General features: G+C 41.1%; 1 protein-coding gene across 1 annotated transcript; it reads left to right on the top strand.

Moving 5' to 3' along the window:
• Nucleotides 1-1,803: 1,803 nt before the first annotated feature.
• SPMIP10 (sperm microtubule inner protein 10) lies at nucleotides 1,804-11,325 on the top strand. The gene is made up of 3 exons (XM_077280809.1): nucleotides 1,804-2,110; nucleotides 8,342-8,450; nucleotides 10,590-11,325. The coding sequence occupies exons 1-3, from the start codon at nucleotides 1,926-1,928 to the stop codon at nucleotides 10,809-10,811; spliced, it is 516 nt and encodes a 171-aa protein (XP_077136924.1). The 5' UTR covers nucleotides 1,804-1,925; the 3' UTR covers nucleotides 10,812-11,325.
• The last annotated feature ends 8,094 nt before the right edge of the window (nucleotides 11,326-19,419 follow it).

Here is a 19,419-nt window from a genome sequence, read left to right as displayed (position 1 = left end):
GAAACAAGATCAACGCAACAAGGAGAAATACCAGTGGGAGTCGTGCTGTAAGATCGAGGCAACATCCTACTGAGGCGCGTAGCCGGTGGCCGGAACGCCGAGGAAGTATCAGGCTCCAAGCAATACTTCAAACCTACGGCAGGACAGTCAGCTATAGGCGGGCTGTCTCACACCAATCACCTATGAAGACATGGGGGCATACTAGGAGAAGGGCGACACTAGGGTCCAGGAAGAGCTCCGAGCCTACCCGTCATACGGGTGCGTCCCAGCCATATCATCTGGGGACGAAGAAGAACATCATAATACAGTTGTGAGGGAACACGAGAAACAGACACAACAGTTGTGGGGACTATCCCGTAAGCACAGCAGGGGAGGACCGCAACACACAAGCGCTAGAAGGTAGGCACAGATTTCCACCTGCAAAGGGAACTCTGGAGGTGCCATCGGACCGGCCGGACTTGCGCAGCCTGGTTAACCTTATTCCGGACTGAGGACCCTGAAGCCTTCAGTAAAGAGGTAAAGAGACTGCAACCTGGTGTCCTCGTTATTTACTGCGACCAGCACTGCACCGCACTACCACCACCATCCACACCTATTATTTGGGCGCCCCTCAGCAGGGTCACGGACCGGGTCTATCCACCGTGACAACCCCAGAACAGAGACTCAGAGGCCCGGTACCAGGTACCCCTCGGCCCTGCGACAGTGGGGGCGCTGCACTTTTATAGGCACTAACTCTACAGTTTAAAAAGATGGGCTGTTTTGAGATATAACTGGACTGATCTAGGATCAACAGTAATACAATCTTTTATCAGCTTGCCCACTTATGGGAATGCATTGGTCATCTTTGACGATTTGGTGGTCCAGTCATAAATTGTGGATTATTATTTACCTGATCCAAATAAATACTGTGACCTGATATACTAATTAGGCTTCGATAATATACGGACTCATGTGTGGCTACGAAGAGTCAGTGTATAGTAGCCTGATCACTGTATTGTATATTAAGCATGCAATGATTACTGTGTAAATTTGCCACTTGTTGTGCGTACGTTGCTTGATGATTTCATAGGCACTAACTGTACAGTTCTGTAAAATGGGTAATTATTGAGACTTCATATAAACCATCTGAGATTATAAGTGATTCAGGCTTTTTTAGCTTGTTTACCTATGTGAACTGCATTACTTTGGACGTATGGTGGCTCAGCCAGAATGTGTGAATTGATGGCTACCTGATCCAAAAAACCTTGTGACTTGGTACATCAATAAGGTTTTGGTAATATATGGGCTCCTGAGTGAGTACCAAGGACTAATGTGCAGTACACATACAATATTGTTTGTCTTTGCACAATCATTTTTCCTGCCAAGAAATGCAGAAACCTTGCAGAAATTTCTGCAAGCAAACACTCAACGTGCGCACATAGCCTAATAAAAGCCCTTTTTGGGATCTACAGACTGGAATGGGAACTTTTTTACATCTTTCCAGCATACTGTAAAAAGAGACCCTAATGCTGGTGGCCGTACTTTATGTGGTGATACTGTGTGACAGGTTCTCTTTAAGAAATGGAGACAGATTCTTTTTCAATCACAGTGTTGATTAATTGAACATGATTGTGCCATCTCTGTATAAGAAAGTCGCAAAGAGCTGGAGTGCAGATGGAAGAGTGGAAATACTATACCTCTGATACACACAGGCCTCCCCGTGCAGGTGAGTACATGTGCACGGAGCCGTCTTGTTTATCACAACAACGGTAACTATGTAGGGGAAGGATGAGAGAAGAAAGGGAACGAGACCCAAGGTATAAGCAGAGGGAAGCAGCTTCAAAGCCAAAGTAAAGGGGGCAGAAATTACTGTAATTCTCAGCAAAGCGTCAGACTGTAAGAAGAGGACAGGGCGGGAGAGACCACCGCCACCCAGAACACCGGCAATGTCAGAGGTTTGCAGCCGATGTGATAGTGTAAACAGTCAAAACTATAGAAATCCAAATAAAAACATTGTAATCAACAATGAGAAGCGGCCAACACAAGACCTCAGTGACATAAAGGAACCAAGTGAACACAAGCAGAATCCTGGCACCATGGTCTCTGTATCTACCATCACTGACATAAAAGGGTAAAGGCAACACTTGCATTATTATCCTTTTATATTCTTTTCTGTATCATTTTTATTTTGTTTTCTAATTAATTAACTGTAAATCCTTTTTTTTTTAGAACAAAGTAAATTAATGTATATTTCACATAGATGAACACTAATATATAATGAAACATCAGACAAATATTCATAATAATTACCACGTCAAACTAAATTAATCTGTTCTGATGTTATGGAACTGTTCAAATATGTTTGTACTAAATTTTAGTTTTAAAGATATTATCCGGCCAGTAAAAATATGGTGAAAATTGTTATTTTAAAATAACATAGCATATCTGGTCTCCTTACTGATTTTCTGCCGCTTCAGTTCCAACTCTTCCTGGTTCCCTGGAGACATCAATATTTCAGTTTGTTTATATGCTAACAAAATACATCAGTACACTGCAATCAATGAATACATGAATTTCCTTATTGATACATAAAAACGTGAAATATTTTGTTAACAGCATTTGATCAAACAATGTATAAGCCATCCAAGCACGACAAAGGGTATCTCATGTATAAACCCTAGCCCTCCTGATTCATGTGTCTCTGTGCACAAAGGCTTCACATGTGCTGGGGAAGAGATGGGATCTGTGAGGTCAACTTGTCATGGTTGGATGGCTGGTATATTTATAATACCTTTTATCTCTACGTGTGTACCAATAAAGGAGTTTATGTATATATTGATAGCAGTGTGATGATGCATTTTTTAGTATATAGTTTGTATATTGTTCATGGCATTAATTAAATTCTGGAGGATTGCTGGCCTTGTCCTATATTTATATAATTCATATGATTTAGTGATGCCTACAGCAGTCACCCACCATAGCCAGTGATTGCCTGCAGGAGTCACATGTCTGAGTCAGGTTGTCACTGCTGCAGCAGAAACTGGAGATTGGTGGAAGATCTGGAAACTTCAAAACCAGAGTGTCAGAGTATCTATTAATGACTTATTTTGTTATTGTTTAGTGTTCTAAGATGGTTAGGGCTACACTGCAACATGTGTTGTGCAGTCTTAAAGGGAATCTGTCAGCAGGTTTTTGCTACATAATCTGAGGACAGCATGAGGTAGGGTCTGAGGCACAGATATCAGGGATGTGTCACTTATTAGGTTGTGTGCTGAGGTTTCAGTACAATGAATGACTAACAGAATATCACTGCCTGGACTACAGCTCATGTGCCTCCTGGTCAGACCACACCCCCTCCTCTGATAAGCAGCTCATCATCAATAAGTAAGTACATAGAAAGCTGTGGAGTGGGAGGGGTAAGCTTTTGAGTTCTGCTAAATCTAAAAACTCTGTTTCTATCACAATTGCTGTACCTAGTAAACTAAGTGATGCATTGTTGAAATCAGGGTCTCTTTTCCTACATTATGCTCTCTCAGATGAGGTAGCAAAAACCTGCTGACAGATTCCCTTTAAGATCACAGTTCCATATAGTCTCATCATAACTAATGATTTTCAATGGTATCGTATTGCAACCTGCAAATCTTTCCAATGTGTCAGATTTTTTGGCTCTTTTCACAAATAGCATAGGACTTATTTTGTCACTGTTCACTTTTAGAGCACTGAAATTGAGAAAATTAGATATTATAGGCATTTTGCTAGCCTGCAGCTGACAGCCGCATTGTACCTGAACTCGTTAGTGAAGGCACTATTCCTGACAGAGGGTTAAATGTTTCAGATCACCAAACAAATTTATCCCCTTTCTGACCTCGGACGGGATAGTACGTCCGAGGTCAGATCCCCTGCTTTGATGTGGGCTCCGGTATCGGAAAATGGCGCAATTTATTTATTTTATTTTTTTTAGCAAAGTTTGGAATTTTTTTTACCACAAAAAATAACCTAGACATTTTTGGTGTCTATGAACTCGTAATGACCTGGAGAATCATATTGGCAGGTCAGTTTTAGCATTTAGTGAACCTAGCAAAAAAGCCAAACAAAAAACACACATGGGATTGCACTTTTTTTGCAATTTCATTGCACTTGGAATTTTTTTTTCCCATTTTCTAGTACACGACATGGTAAAACCAATGATGTCATTCAAAAGTACAACTCGTCCCGCAAAAAATAAGCCCTCATATGGCCATATTGATGGAAAAATAAAAAAGTTATGGCTCTGGGAAGGAGGGGAGCGAAAAACAAACACGGAAAAATGGAAAATCCCAAGGTCATGAAGGGATTAAATATTAGACCAAGATAACACAAGTAGTGATGTGCAAACCCGAACAGTAAAGTGCAGGGTCCATAACGAACACCTACTGTGCAGGCACGGATCCCGAACACGGACTTCTACAGGAAGTTCATGTTATTGTTCGGGTTCGGCACCCCGAACATCGGATGTTTCCCACACTGTCATCTGCATGACAGCGCAAGAAACACCTGCGGATCTGATCAGCGGTAAGATCATTACCGCCGGTTAGAGAGCTGCAGTTCATCTGACAGCCAGCAGCTGTAACCGACGGTAAAAAGAAAGTTTACGTCTGATTACAGAGGCGTCAGTTGAGTACTACTCACATCAGCCTACGCCTGCTGCCGCTAATAACAGCAAGAGCAGGCAGTGGCTGATGTGAGTATTCAACGTGGTCACCATTGTGTTTTTTTTAATTATTTAAATAAATAATTTAAAAAATGGCTTGGGGTCCCTCCCGTTTTTAACAACCAGCCAAGCTAAAGCAGACAGCTGGGGGCTGGTATTCTGAGGCTGGTAATTGACCCTTCCCAGCCTAAAAATAGGAGCCTGCAGTCTTCCCAGAAAAGGCGTATCTATTAGATTCGCCAATTCTGGTGCTTTGCCTGGCTCTTCTAACTTGTCTTGTGGCGGTTGCAAGTAGGGTTCATATTTGTGGGGTTGATGTCACCTTTGTATTTTCAGGTGACATGAAGCCCATCAGTTTGTAATGGAGAGGCATTTATAAGACACCTCTCCATTACTAACCCCATAGTCACAATGTCAATAAAAACACCCAGAATAAACTGCTTTACAAATTTATTTAAAAATAACAAACACAGTTATACTCACATTATGCTCATTCCATTGAAGCCCTGGTCGCCTGTAAAAATACAAAAAACAACAATATCCCTCACCTGTCTGACGCCGTAATCCATGTCTGCGATAATTGCTTTTCATCCTGAACGGTGACAAGAATAAGCTGCTGCGAGCGCAGCGTCAGTGACTAGCGGTGATGACATCGAGGTTGCCACAGGTAACTGAGGCTGCGTTCCCAGCTCAATTCAGTGTGCGCTGTGGTGACCTCAGTGAGATCACCACTAGCACCATGAGAAAAAGTCTCACTGTGCAGCGCTAAGCTCTGAGTTCAACGCAGAACTTTTTTTAAAATGTATTTATTTATAGCGCAGGTGCCAGTTGATGAATACTCCCATCAGTCACTGCCTGCTCTCGCTGCTATTAGCGGCAGCAGGCGTAGGCTGATGGGAGTAGTACTCTCTTATCAGCTGACACCTCTGTGACTGGAGGTAAACTTTTTACAGCTGGTCACGGCTGCTGGCTCATGCTGTTATTTGATAGCGTGGATACCGCAGCTCTCTGAACGCTGGTAATAATCTTACCGCCAATCAAAGGCAGTGTTTGCCGTGCTGTCATGCAGATGACAGTGTGGCAAGCAATGGATGTTCAGGCCCCTCATTCATCCAAATGGGATCGGGGTTCGAGTACTGTTCTGGTACCCAAACCAAAATTTTTTTTAAATGTTCGGCCTTAATCCACTGGACCCGAACATCCAGGAGTTCGCCCATCACTAAACACAAAATGCAGTTTTTAAATAAAGGTCTTTATTATTAAAGTGCAAAGAAATCCAAACCTACAGGGTCCTGTGTGAAAAAGTGATTGCTACCTAAACTTAATAAACTGGTTGGACCACCCTTAGCAGCAACAACTGCAATCAAGAGTTTGTGATAACTGGCAATGAGTCTTTTACGACGCTTTGTAGGAATCTTGGTCCACTCATCTTTGTAGAATTGTTGTAATTCAGCCATATTGGAGGGTTTCTGAGCTTGAACCACCTTTTTAAGGTTATGCCACAGCATCTCAATCGGATTAAGGTCAGCCAACGTCTCAATTTGTTTTTCTTAATCCTTCAGAATTTTTTGGAAGACAGCAGAATTCATGGTTTGATTTACCACAGCAAGTCTTCCAGGTCCTGAAGCAGCAAAACAGCCCCAGACCATCACATTATCATGACCATGTTTTGCTGTTTGTATGATGTTTCTTTTCTGAAATGCTGTGTTACTTCTACTACAGATGTAATGGTAACATGGTAAAAAATATGAAATTAGGAAAGGGGCAAACACTTTTTCACACAACTGTATATACACACACTGCACTTACGGTACATGCCAACCTTTCTCCTCTTCTGTTCTTATAGACTCCTGCAGATAAAAGACCTTTGGTGACATCATGGTCACAGGACCATAATGTCACCAAAGGTCGTTAAGCTGCCTTAACCTCAACAAAAGAAATGCTGATGGCCCCTAAGAGAGTTGGAGCCCAATTTACTAGTAATCCCCTCCAAACACCTAGATTGACTGTAAGTAGGGCTTACTTTTAGGCCATGTGCACACGTTCAGTATTTTTCACGTTTTTTCGCTATAAAAACGTGATAAAAACGCGAAAAAAACGCTTACATATGCCTCCTATTATTTACAGTGTATTCCGCATTTCTTGTGCAAATGTTGCATTTTTTTCCGCGAAAAAATCGCATCGCGGAAAAAAAAGCAACATGTTAATTAAATTTGCGGAATTGCTGGGATTCCGCACACCTAGGAATGCATTGATCTGCTTACTTCCCGCACGGGGCTGTGCACACCATGCGGGAAGTAAGCAGATTATGTGCGGTTGGTACCCAGGGTGGAGGAGAGGAGACTCTCCTTCACGGACTGGGCACCATATAATTGGTTAAAAAAAAGAATTAAAATAAAAAATAGTCATATACTCACCTTCGATGGCCCCCGGAGTCTTCCCGCCTCTCAGCGGTGCATGCTGCCGCTTCCGTTCCTATAGATGGTGTGTGTGAAGGACCTGCGATAACGTCGCGGTCTTGCGATTGGTTGCGTGACCGCTCATGTGACTGCTCACGTGACCACGACGTCATGGAAGGTCCTGCACACACACCATCTATAGGAAAGGACGCCACTGAGGAGATCGGCTGTCTGCAGAGGGTGAGTATAACCATTTTTTAATTTTTTTAATTATTTTTAACATGATATCTTTTTACTATTGATGCTGCATAAGCAGCATCTATAGTAAAAAGTTGGTCACACTTGTCAAACAGTATGTTTGACAAGTGTGACCAAAGTGTCAGTCAGTTTTCCAAGCAATGCTACAGATCGCTTGGAAAACTTTAGCATTCTGCAAGCTAATTAAGCTTGCAAAATGCGAAAAAAAAAATGCGAAAAAAACGCCAAAAAAAATTGCGGATTTCTTGCAGAAAATTTCCGGTTTTCTTCAGGAAATTTCTGCAAGAAATCCTGACGTGTGCACATACCCTTAGAGTAGTGCTTATATTTCAAGCATACATTAAAAATCCTGTAAAATCATGCTAGAGCTTATTTTCGGGGAAAATATCCACAGAAGATCTGTAATTTTTCTCCAAGATATTTGTAACAGACTCCCTGACAAGCTCAAAAACTGAATGCAAGTTTACCTAGAATAATTGATGCTGCTTTAAAGGCAAAGATTGGTCACACCAAATATTAATTGTAGTTTTTTGCTCATTGACTTAGTACTTTATTAATAAACACTTCTATTTCTTTTAAAGCATTCTTGCTTCACAGCATTTTTTCCACACCTGCCTTAAATTTGGCACAGTACTGTATAATAGGCAAAATATTATGTGTCATTGAAATGAGTGTGATGACTGACGGTATGAACAATGTAAAGCTCTTAAAGCTGGCCATAAATGCAATGATGACTATTGAATTATCTAAAAACTGAAAAGGACAATTGTTATCAAATGATTGCTCAAACATAACCATCAGGGGAATTAATTTGCTCTGCTGCAAAATATACATGTCGCAATAATGAGCAGAAAAGACTGTACACACAGCTGCAATGTTCGCTCTTTATGTATGCCCACTACGGCAAGAAATTTGTAAATGAAACACATGAGCCCATTTATTGCCAGCTAAAGGTTGGTGTAAAGCACACTATCAGATCCACGTGTTTCATTAACACTACCCCATTTTTCCACAGATTTGCTCACACACATGTATCTGAATTCTCCAGGAGACACCCAATTATCCCCAAGCGTTATGTGATGCCCTGGAAGCAAGACATGGTGAACAGGAAGCTAATTACAAGGGTGAAAAACAAGAACCCAATACATTTTTATTTACTTATTGCATATTGAAGGTTAAGATAGCATTTTACTTATATAGATTCATTAGATTTGTAGAAATTAATCTAGAGATGAGATTGAATTGGTTGTCTTGCTTGTCTAGGACTTAATACAAAAAGTAGAGAATGTCGTCAAATAAAAAAAGATGACTTATTGATTCCTCTGCTGTTCTGATGCCACTGCTCAAGTGGTCATCTCTCTCTTTCACCCATTCCGCAGCAGTATTTACCATTTCCTCAATTTTGCTACACATGTGAACATACCCTAAACATGTTGTAGTATCTATGGTTTTTAGGTGTATTTTTTGTTCTTGTGTTTTTAGAGGGAACCTGTCAACTGATTCATGCTGCCCAGACTACGGACAGCATGAATGAAAGCCTGCCTGAATGATAGCAGCCAGGGATAATCTTCTCCGAGAAATATATAGTCTGAAGATCCAGCCTGGTACCATAGGGAGAAAGGGGACTCGCCCAGCGCCGCCCCCAGCCAGCTTCTATCTGCACTGCTCTAGTTGACTGACAGGTTTCTTCCGTGTGCACTTATCTGGGTCGAACCTTTACCAGACCGGGGGGGGGGGGGGATGGTGGCAAACGGTCACTGTGGTCTCACCGGCGGCGAGCTGTCTTTAGCAGAATGAAAAGGGGAAAGTTGTGGAAGAGATGTACAATCAGCCCGTCTCAATAGGCAATGGCCAGCTCTTAGGTGCAACAGGAAAAAGCACTTTTACTGGAGCAGTTGATGATGATGATTACAGCTCTCTCCAGTTATTCAGTACACTGAGCCAACAGACCCTCATGGTGTGATGACCCCAGCTCTTTTCTGGCAATGTGTAGCAGCTCTCCTCACTCCCGCTGCATATAGCACTGTACGTGCACTAAAACCTCTCCTCTCAGACTGGACCTTGACATCCACGTCACAACAGGCTTTCAGGAAAGTACCTCCGCTCTCTTCCCACTGCTGACATCTAAAGATCAAGACATCTCTCCTCTGATCCCTAGCTGACATCGTCTGGCAGTTGGACCCTTATTGATCCACGCAGGATGCTATGACCCATTTGGCTGCATAGATTTTGCTGTAGTCCCGACAGCGATCAAAGGCACTGGCTGACCTCCTTGATCTCCAGCACCACTCAATCCCAGGGGCACAGGATTTCTTCTCCTGGGCTTAGTAGTTCTCTTGTAGGGGCAGTTACCCACCAGGCTGCACAATAGCCCTTACACTAATTATGTCTATGTGTAAAAATGGCCGAAGATCTGGCATCTCATGCCATCAGAGTTCACAGGCATTTGTGATGCCTGACTTTGCAAGGCGCCACATACATACTTCGAGCAGGACTGGGTAAAGCCTGCTAGGATCTTCAAATGTCATACTATCTTCAAATCATGTTTTCTCAGAAACAGTAGAGCGTTAACAAAGAAAAATATACCTGGCTACAACCGTGCAGCCAGTTTCTGGTTCATGCTGCTCGTAGTTTGGGCAGCAGGAATCAGTTGACAGGTTACCTTTAACATTACAAATTGTGTGATTCCTAGTAAACTGCAATGATTTGTAATGAAACAAAAAATTCCATCAGTGGCTCAGTGACTGGCTGCAGTGGTTATATGGATATGGTCATCATGAAATCAACTCTGCAGCACAGTGATCTAGACCTATATGTGTCAGGTCAGTAATAGGACTTTTATTAATTTGTGCCAAGTCCACCCCTCTATAATGTCCAATTTTGTGTTACCAATTAAATTGGAACTAAATATTTTATAAGGTTACTATAAATGTTTTGTAGAATAATACAAATAAAATAAACAATTCACACTGTATAAAAAGCAAAATACATTAGCTAATGTACTGAGGAGACAATGACTGTGATTACCATTGCATTGGTTATTTATTGACTGAGTCCTGTGGCAGAGCAGCTATCAATCTTCCATGGTTCGTAATTACCTTTCACTCCTTAAAACTAGACTCATTAAAATTGTATTTTTATATGATCCAAGGGATTCCCAACACAATAACCATAATAAATATGTTAAAGTAGCCATGGCAACCAATATATTATAAGAGGTGTCAGTATTATTTCTCTGAGAATCAATAAGTGATTTCCTCTAGCACGCAGATCTGGCCGGGCTGTACAGAGGCCCTCAGGAGGAGAGCCTGTTTTTGGAGAACAAAGAAAGGCTATGTCATGGAGAAGAACATCACATCATCATGGAGAAGATGAAAGTCCCATCACAACATCGGATGACAGATTTCCCTTTGCACTCTCCTTTGTCCAGATACCAGAGTTACATGATTAACCAGAAAGCTAGAATGCTAAGATCATACCAATAGAGGCATTGTTTCCCACCTTCTAATGGATGACCAGAGGCCCCAACACTGTAACCTCCGCAATCCTTTTGTTTCACAATCTGTAGCGATCAGCATGTTTCTTTGTCTGTCCATACCCAACATATACTGTCATTATGGCTAATAAAAGCACACAACAAAAAGACCCATTTATTCAAGCATCTTCTTGTTAAAGTGTCTACTTCATAAGAAAGGAATATTTAACACCGGTCAAAATTAAATTGATTCTAAATCTATGTAAATGTAAAAGGCAAAGGTGAAAGGGTTATTTTCGTGTTCATAAATGGGTGCAATTTACAATATTCTTGTGAAAAAGCAACTTTGTGATTTACTTGCTATTAAAAATCTTCTCTAGCCTCATGGGGGGAGATAAATTTAACATTTACTGCTCATTGCCTAGGTTATAGAATATGTGCAGTGCTTACATTCTCTTTACAATGGAGCTTGTAAGCACTGCTCTGAAACTGACTGGATCACTGAGGCACACTGTTAGGTTATGGTCCCAGCCAACTTCAGTGCTGCTTGCAGAGTGCACAGTGCGGGTTCTTCAAATTGTCAATCATCGTCACACTCCCAACAAGCGGGAAACAGTGGAGCAGTGTGCTCCTGCAGACGATTACACTACCATTTTCATATCTCTAGAAATTATTCAATTTAGTTTCCAGTTATATGTTAATATATCTTAGTACTAGTTACGTAGAATATTTAGCTAATTTCTAATATATTTGTGTTTTAATTCCTTACTATTTTCAAGACTTCTGCTTGCTGTCAGTGAATCAGAGCATTGGAGACATAAAAGTGCAGGGTGGACTGAAATCTGCCAAAATGCTCCCTTGGGATATCTACAGGTGCTTCTCACAAGATTAGAATATCATCAAAAAGTTAATTTATTTCAATTCTTCAGTATAAAAAGTGAAACTCATATATTCTATAGAGTCATTACAAACAGAGTGATCTATTTCAAGTGTTTGTTTCTGTTAATGTTGACGATTATGGCTTATAGCCAATGAAAACCCAAAAGTCATTATCGCAGTAAATTAGAATACTTTATAACACCAGCTTGAAAAATTATTTTAAAATCCGAAATGTTGGCCTACTGAAATGTATGTCCAGTAAATGCACTCAATACTTGGTCGGGGCTCCTTTTGCATCAAATACTGCATCAATGCGGCGTGGTATGGAGGCGATCAGCCTGTGGCACTGCTGAGGTGTTATGGAAGCCCAGGTTGCTTTGATAGCAGCCTTCAGCTCGTCTGCATTGTTGGGTCTGGTGTCTCTCATCTTCCTCTTTACAATACCCTATAGATTCTCTATGGGGTTAAAGTCAGGCGAGTTTGCTGGCCAATCAAGCGCAGTGATACTGTTGTTTTTAACCCCTTAAGCCCGTATGACGTACTATACCGTCGAGGTGGGGTGGGCCTTAATTCCCCGTGACGGGATAGTACGTCATACGCGATCGGCCGCGCTCACGGGGGGAGCGCGGCCGATCGCGGCCGGGTGTTGGCTGCATATCGCAGCTGACATCGGCACTATGTGCCAGGAGCGGTCACGGACCGCCCCCGGCACATTAACCCCCGGCACACCACGATCAAACATGATCGCGGTGTACCGGCGGTACAGGGAAGCATCGCGCAGGGAGGGGGCTCCCTGCGTGCTTCCCTGAGACGATCGGTACAAGGTGAAGTACTCACCTCGTACCGAACGTCTTCTCCCTGCAGGCCCCGGATCCAAAATGGCCGAGGGGCTGTATCCGGGTCCTGCAGGGAGCACTTCCGGGTCGGAGCAGGCTGCAGATGAAAGCTGCAGCCTGCTCCGATGAAAGTATGATCGCGGATCTGATAGAGTGCTGTGCACACTATCAGATCTGTGATCTGTGATGTCCCCCCCTGGGACAAAGTAAAAAAGTAAAAAAAAAAATTTCCACATGTGTAAAAAAAAAAAAAAAAAAATTCCTAAATAAATAATAATAAAAAAAAAAATATTATTCCCATAAATACATTTCTTTATCTAAAAAAAAACAAACAAAAACAATAAAAGTACACATATTTAGTATCGCCACGTCGGTAACGACCCAACCTATAAAACTGGCCCACTAGTTAACCCCTTCAGTAAACACCGTAAAAAAAAAACAAAAAAAACAACGCTTTATTACCATACCGCCGAACAAAAAGTGGAATAACACGCGATCAAAAAGACGGATATAAATAACCATGTTACCGCTGAAAACGTCATCTTGTCCCGCAAAAAACGAGCCGCCATACAGCATCATCAGCAAAAAAATAAAAAAGTTATAGTCCTCAGAATAAAGCGATGCCAAAATAATTATTTTTTCTATAAAATAGTTTTTATCGTATAAAAGCGTCAAAACATAAAAAAATGATATAAATGAGGTATCGCTGTAATCGTACTGACCCGTCGAATAAAACTGCTTTATCAATTTTACCAAGCGCAGAACGGTATAAACGCCTCTCCCAAAAGAAATTCATGAATAGCTGGTTTTTGGTTATTCTGCCTCACAAAAATCGGAATAAAAAGTGATAAAAAATGGTCACGTGTCCGAAAATGTTACCAATAAAAACGTCAACTCGTCCCGCAAAAAACAAGACCTCACATGACTCTGTGGACCAAAATGTCGAAAAATTATAGGTCTCAAAATGTGGAGACGCAAAAACTTTTTTGCTATAAAAAGCGTCTTTTAGTCTGGTTTCACATTTGCGTTTTTATCTGCATGCGTTTTTTTAAAAAACCGCATGTGTGAAAAAATGCATGTAAACGCGGTAAAACGCATGCGTTTTTATAGAAAAACACAAGAAAACAAGAAAAAAACAAAAAACCCTAACCCTACCCCTAACCCTACCCCTAACCTGAAATACGTGGCACTGAAATACGTGGCACTGAAATATACGTTTATATACGTATATACGTATATAAGTGCCACGATATTTCAGTGGCCACGTATATAAGTGCCATGTATTTAAGTGCCACGTATTTAAGTGCCACGTATTTAAGTGGCACGTATTTAAGTGCCGCGTATTTAAGTGCCACGTATTTCAGTGCCACGTATTTACGTGCCACGTATTTTTCAGTGCCTGAAATACGTGGCACTGAAATACGTGGCACTGAAATATCGTGGCACTGAAATATCGTGGCACTGAAGTATTTACGTGCCACGTATTTTTCAGTGCCTGAAATACGTGGCACTGAAATACGTGGCACTGAAATATCGTGGCACTGAAATACGTGGCACTTAAATACGTGGCACTTAAATACGTGGCTCTTAAATACGTGGCACTTATATACGTGGCACTTATATACGTGGCACTTATATACGTGGCACTTATGACTGTCAGAAAATGTTCAGTAAACGGTTAGGGGTGAGGATAGGGGTAGGGTTTCAGGTAGAATTGGGGAGTTTCCACTGTTCAGGCACATCAGGGGCTCTCCAAACGCGACATGGCGTCCAATCTCAATTCCAGCCAATTCTGCGTTGAAAAAGTAAAACAGTGCGCCTTCCCTTCCGAGCTCTCCCGTGCGTCCAAAAAGGGCTTTACCCCAACATATGGGGTATCAGCGTACTAGGGACAAATTGAACAACAACTTCTGGGGTCCAAGTTCTCTTGTTATCCTTGGGAAAATAAAAATTTGGGGGGCTAAAAATCATTTTTGTGGGAAAAAAATATATGTTTTATTTTCACGGCTCTGCGTTGTAAACTGTAGTGAAACACTTGGGGGTTCAAAGTTCTCACAACACATCTAGATAAGTTCCTTGGGAGGTCTAGTTTCCAATATGGGGTCACTTGTGGGGGGTTTGTACTGTTTGGGTACATCAGGGGCTCTGCAAATGCAACGTGATGCCTGCAGACCAATCCATTTAAGTCTGCATTCCAAATGGCGCTCCTTCCCTTCCGAGCTCTGTCATGCGCCCAAACAGTGGTTCCCCCCCACATAGGGGGTATCAGCGTACTCAGGACAAATTGGACAACAACTTTTAGGGTCCAATTTATCCTGATACCCTTGTGAAAATACAAAACTGGGGGCTAAATTTCATTTTTGTGAAAAAAAAAAAAAAATTATTTTCACGGCTCTGCGTTATAAACTGTAGTGAAACACTTGGGGGTTCAAAGTTCTCACAACACATCTAGATAAGTTCCTTGGGGGGTCTAGTTTCCAATATGGGGTCACTTGTGGGGGGTTTGTACTGTTTGGGTACATCAGGGGCTCTGCAAATGCAACGTGACGCCTGCAGACCAATCCATTTAAGTCTGCATTCCAAATGGCGCTCCTTCCCTTCCGAGCTCTGTCATGCGCCCAAACAGTGGTTCCCCCCCACATAGGGGGTATCAGCGTACTCAGGACAAATTGGACAACAACTTTTAGGGTCCAATTTATCCTGATACCCTTGTGAAAATACAAAACTGGGGGCTAAATTTCATTTTTGTGAAAAAAAAAAAAAAATTATTTTCACGGCTCTGCGTTATAAACTGTAGTGAAACACTTGGGGGTTCAAAGTTCTCACAACACATCTAGATAAGTTCCTTGGGGGGTCTAGTTTCCAATATGGGGTCACTTGTGGGGGGTTTGTACTGTTTGGGTACATCAGGGGCTCTGCAAATGCAACGTGACGCCTGCAGACCAATCCATTTAAGTCTGCATTCCAAATGGCGCTCCTTCCCTTCCGAGCTCTGTCATGCGCCCAAACAGTGGTCCCCCCCCACAAATGGGGTATCAGCGTACTCCAGACAAATTGGACAACAACTTTTGGGGTCCAATTTATCCTGATACCCTTGTGAAAATACAAAACTGGGGGCTAAAAAATCATTTTTGTGAAAAAAAAAAATAATTTTTATTTTCACGGCTCTGCGTTATAAACTGTAGTGAAACACTTGGGGGTTCAAAGCTCTCAAAACACATCTAGATAAGTTCCTTAGGGGTCTACTTTCCAAAATGGTGTCACTTGTGGGGGGGTTTAATGTTTAGGCACATCAGGGGCTCTCCAAAGGCAACATGGCATCCCATCTTAATTCCAGTCAATTTTGCATTGAAAAGTAAAATAGCGCTTCTTCCCTTCTGAGCTCTGCTATGCGCCCAAACAATGGTTTACACCCACATATGGGGTATCGTCGTACTCAGGACAAATTGCACAACAACTTTTGTGGTCTAATTTCTTCTCTTACCCTTGGGGAAATAAAAAAATGGGGATGAAAAGATAATTTTTGTGAAAAAATATGATTTTTTATTTTTACGGCTCTGCATTATAAACTTCTGTGAAGCACTTGTTGGGTCAAAGTGCTCAACACACATCTAGATAAGTTCCTTAAGGGGTCTACTTTCCAAAATGGTGTCACTCGTGGGGGGTTTCAATGTTTAGGCACATTAGGGGCTCTCCAAACGCAACATGGCGTCCCATCTCAATTCCAGTCAATTTTGCATTGAAAAGTCAAATGGCGCTCCTTCCCTTCTGAGCTCTGCCCTGCGCCCAAACAATGGTTTACACCCACATATGGGGTATCAGTGTACTCAGGACAAATTGCACAACAATTTTTGGTGTCCAATTTCTTCTCTTACCCTTGGGAAAATAAAAAATTGGGGGTGAAAAGATCATTTTTGTGAAAAAATATGATTTTTTATTTTTACGGCTCTGCATTATAAACTTCTGTAAAGCACTTGTTGGGTCAAAGTGCTCACCACACATCTAGATAAGTTCCTTAGGGGGTCTACTTTCCAAAATGGTGTCACTTGTTAGGGGTTTCAATGTTTAGGCACATCAAGGGCTCTCTAAATGCAACATGGCGTCCCATCTCAATTCCAGTCAATTTTGCATTGAAAAGTCAAATGGCGCTCCTTCCCTTCCGAGCTCTGCCCTGCGCCCAAACAATGGTTTACACCCACATATGGGGTATCAGCGTACTCAGGACAAATTGCACAACAATTTTTGGGGTCCAATTTCTTCTCTTACCCTTGGGAAAATAAAAAATTGGGGGTGAAAAGATCATTTTTGTGAAAAAATATGATTTTTTATTTTTACGGCTCTGCATTATAAACTTCTGTAAAGCACTTGTTGGGTCAAAGTGCTCACCACACATCTAGATAAGTTCCTTAGGGGGTCTACTTTCCAAAATGGTGTCACTTGTTAGGGGTTTCAATGTTTAGGCACATCAAGGGCTCTCTAAATGCAACATGGCGTCCCATCTCAATTCCAGTCAATTTTGCATTGAAAAGTCAAATGGCGCTCCTTCCCTTCCGAGCTCTGCCCTGCGCCCAAACAATGGTTTACACCCACATATGGGGTATCAGCGTACTCAGGACAAATTGCACAACAATTTTTGGGGTCCAATTTCTTCTCTCACCCTTGGGAAAATAAAAAATTGGGGGTGAAAAGATCATTTTTGTGAAAAAATATGATTTTTTATTTTTACGACTCTGCATTATAAACTTCTGTAAAGCACTTGTTGGGTCAAAGTGCTCACCACACATCTAGATAAGTTCCTTAGGGGGTCTACTTTCCAAAATGGTGTCACTTGTTAGGGGTTTCAATGTTTAGGCACATCAGGGGCTCTCCAAATGCAACATGGCGTCCCATCTCAATTCCAGTCAATTTTGCATTGAAAAGTCAAATGGCGCTCCTTTGCTTCCAAGCTCTGCCATGCGCCCAAACTGTGGTTTACCCCCACATATGGGGTATCAGCGTACTCAGGACAAATTGTACAACAACTTTTGGGGTCTATTTTCTCCTGTTACCCTTGGTAAAATAAAACAAATTGGAGCTGAAATAAATTTTGTGTGAAAAAAAGTTAAATGTTCATTTTTATTTAAACATTCCAAAAATTCCTGTGAAACACCTGAAGGGTTAATAAACTTCTTGAAAGTGGTTTTGAGTACCTTGAGGGGTGCAGTTTTTAGAATGGTGTCACACTTGGGTATTTTCTATCATATAGACCCGTCAAAATGACTTCAAATGAGATGTGGTCCCTAAAAAAAAATGGTGTTGTAAAAATGAGAAATTGCTGGTCAACTTTTAACCCTTATAACTCCGTCACAAAAAAAAATTTTGGTTCCAAAATTGTGCTGATGTAAAGTAGACATGTGGAAAATGTTATTTATTAAGTATTTTGTGTGACATATGTCTGTGATTTAAGGGCATAAAAATTCAAAGTTGGAAAATTGCGAAATTTTCCAAATTTTCGCCAAATATTCGTTTTTTTCACAAATAAACGCAAGTTATATTGAAGAAATTTTACCACTAACATGAAGTATAATATGTCACGAGAAAACAATGTCAGAATCGCCAAGATCCGTTGAAGCGTTCCAGAGTTATAACCTCATAAAGGGACAGTGGTCAGAATTGTAAAAATTGGCCTGGTCATTAACGTGCAAACCACCCTCGGGGCTTAAGGGGTTAAACAAAGTATTGGAACTTTTGGCAGTGTGGACAGGTGCCAAGTCCTGCTGGAGAATGAAATTTCCATCTCCAAAAAGCTTGTCGTCAGAGGGAAGCATGAAGTGCTCTAACATTTCCTGGTAGACAGCTGCGCTGACTTTGGTCTTGATAAAACACAGTGGACCTACACCAGCAGATGGCATGGCTCCCCAAACCACCACTGATTGTGGAAACTTCACACTAGACCTCAAGCAGCTTGGATTATGTGCCTCTCCACTCTTCCTCCAGACTCTGGGACCTTGATTTCCAAATGGAATGAAAAATTTACTTTCCTCATGGAGAGTGTAAATGACTGCCTTCTAGACATCTGTCAAGTCAACAGTCTTCCCCATGATTGTGGAGCATACTGAAACAGACTTAGGAAGCCTTTGCAGGTGTTTTTTTGTTATTTTTTCTAATTTACTGAATTTACTGAGATAATGACTTTTGAGTTTTCATTGGCTGTAATGACTCTATATAATATATGAGTTTCACTTTTTGTATTGAAGAACTGAAATAAATTAACTTTTTTATGATATTCTAATTTTGCGATCGCACATGGAAAAAATTGTTGGTATTTTTCTACGAAAAGGAAGAAAACCCCACAATGGTCACTCAATAAACTTGAAACCGATAAAAGCAATTTTTAATTTAAATTTACTCAATATCAACTAATGAAAATCAGACATTCATTTTGAGTTGTGGTTCAACAGAAAAATAAAAAACAAACAATGGCATCCCTAGAAAAGATTGAAAATAATTTGACAAAAAGGACAAGTTAAATTAAAGTGTGTCCTGTAAGTAGCATCACAAATGTTTATACGAATTGTGGTTCAACAGAAAACAAAAAAAACCAAAGACACTATTGAAAATGGTTTGGACAAAAATCATGGTACCCCTGTAAATGACTGAAAACAATTTAACTATGGGTACATGTTAAACTTCAGTGTGTCCTATAATTAGCATAACAGGTGTCTACAACCGTGTAATCAGTCAGTCTATGTATATAAAGGGTGAAAATTAGTCCCTGTGTTTGGTATCCTGGCATGTTCAAAACTGAACATGGAGCAAAAAAAGCTAGGGAGAAAGTTGTCTCAAGAGATTAGAATGAAAAATACAGTCAAACATGTTAAAGGTAAAGGCTATAAGACCATCTCCAAACAGCTTGATGTTCCT

This window comes from Ranitomeya variabilis, chromosome 1, assembly GCF_051348905.1.
Source record: "Ranitomeya variabilis isolate aRanVar5 chromosome 1, aRanVar5.hap1, whole genome shotgun sequence".
NCBI classification, from domain to species: Eukaryota; Metazoa; Chordata; class Amphibia; order Anura; family Dendrobatidae; genus Ranitomeya; species Ranitomeya variabilis.
The sequence above is the reverse complement of the archived record's forward strand: the minus strand, read 5'-3'. Positions and strand labels throughout refer to the sequence as shown.

Bases quoted from the DNA above. Each gene is read 5' to 3' on its own strand.
- SPMIP10 (XM_077280809.1), top strand. From the start codon at position 1,926: ATGTCAGAGGTTTGCAGCCGATGTGATAGTGTAAACAGTCAAAACTAT. The intron at 2,111-8,341 runs GTAAAGGCAACA...ATTTTTCCACAG, and splicing joins ACCATCACTGACATAAAAGG to ATTTGCTCACACACATGTAT. The intron at 8,451-10,589 runs GTGAAAAACAAG...GATTTCCTCTAG, and splicing joins ACAGGAAGCTAATTACAAGG to CACGCAGATCTGGCCGGGCT.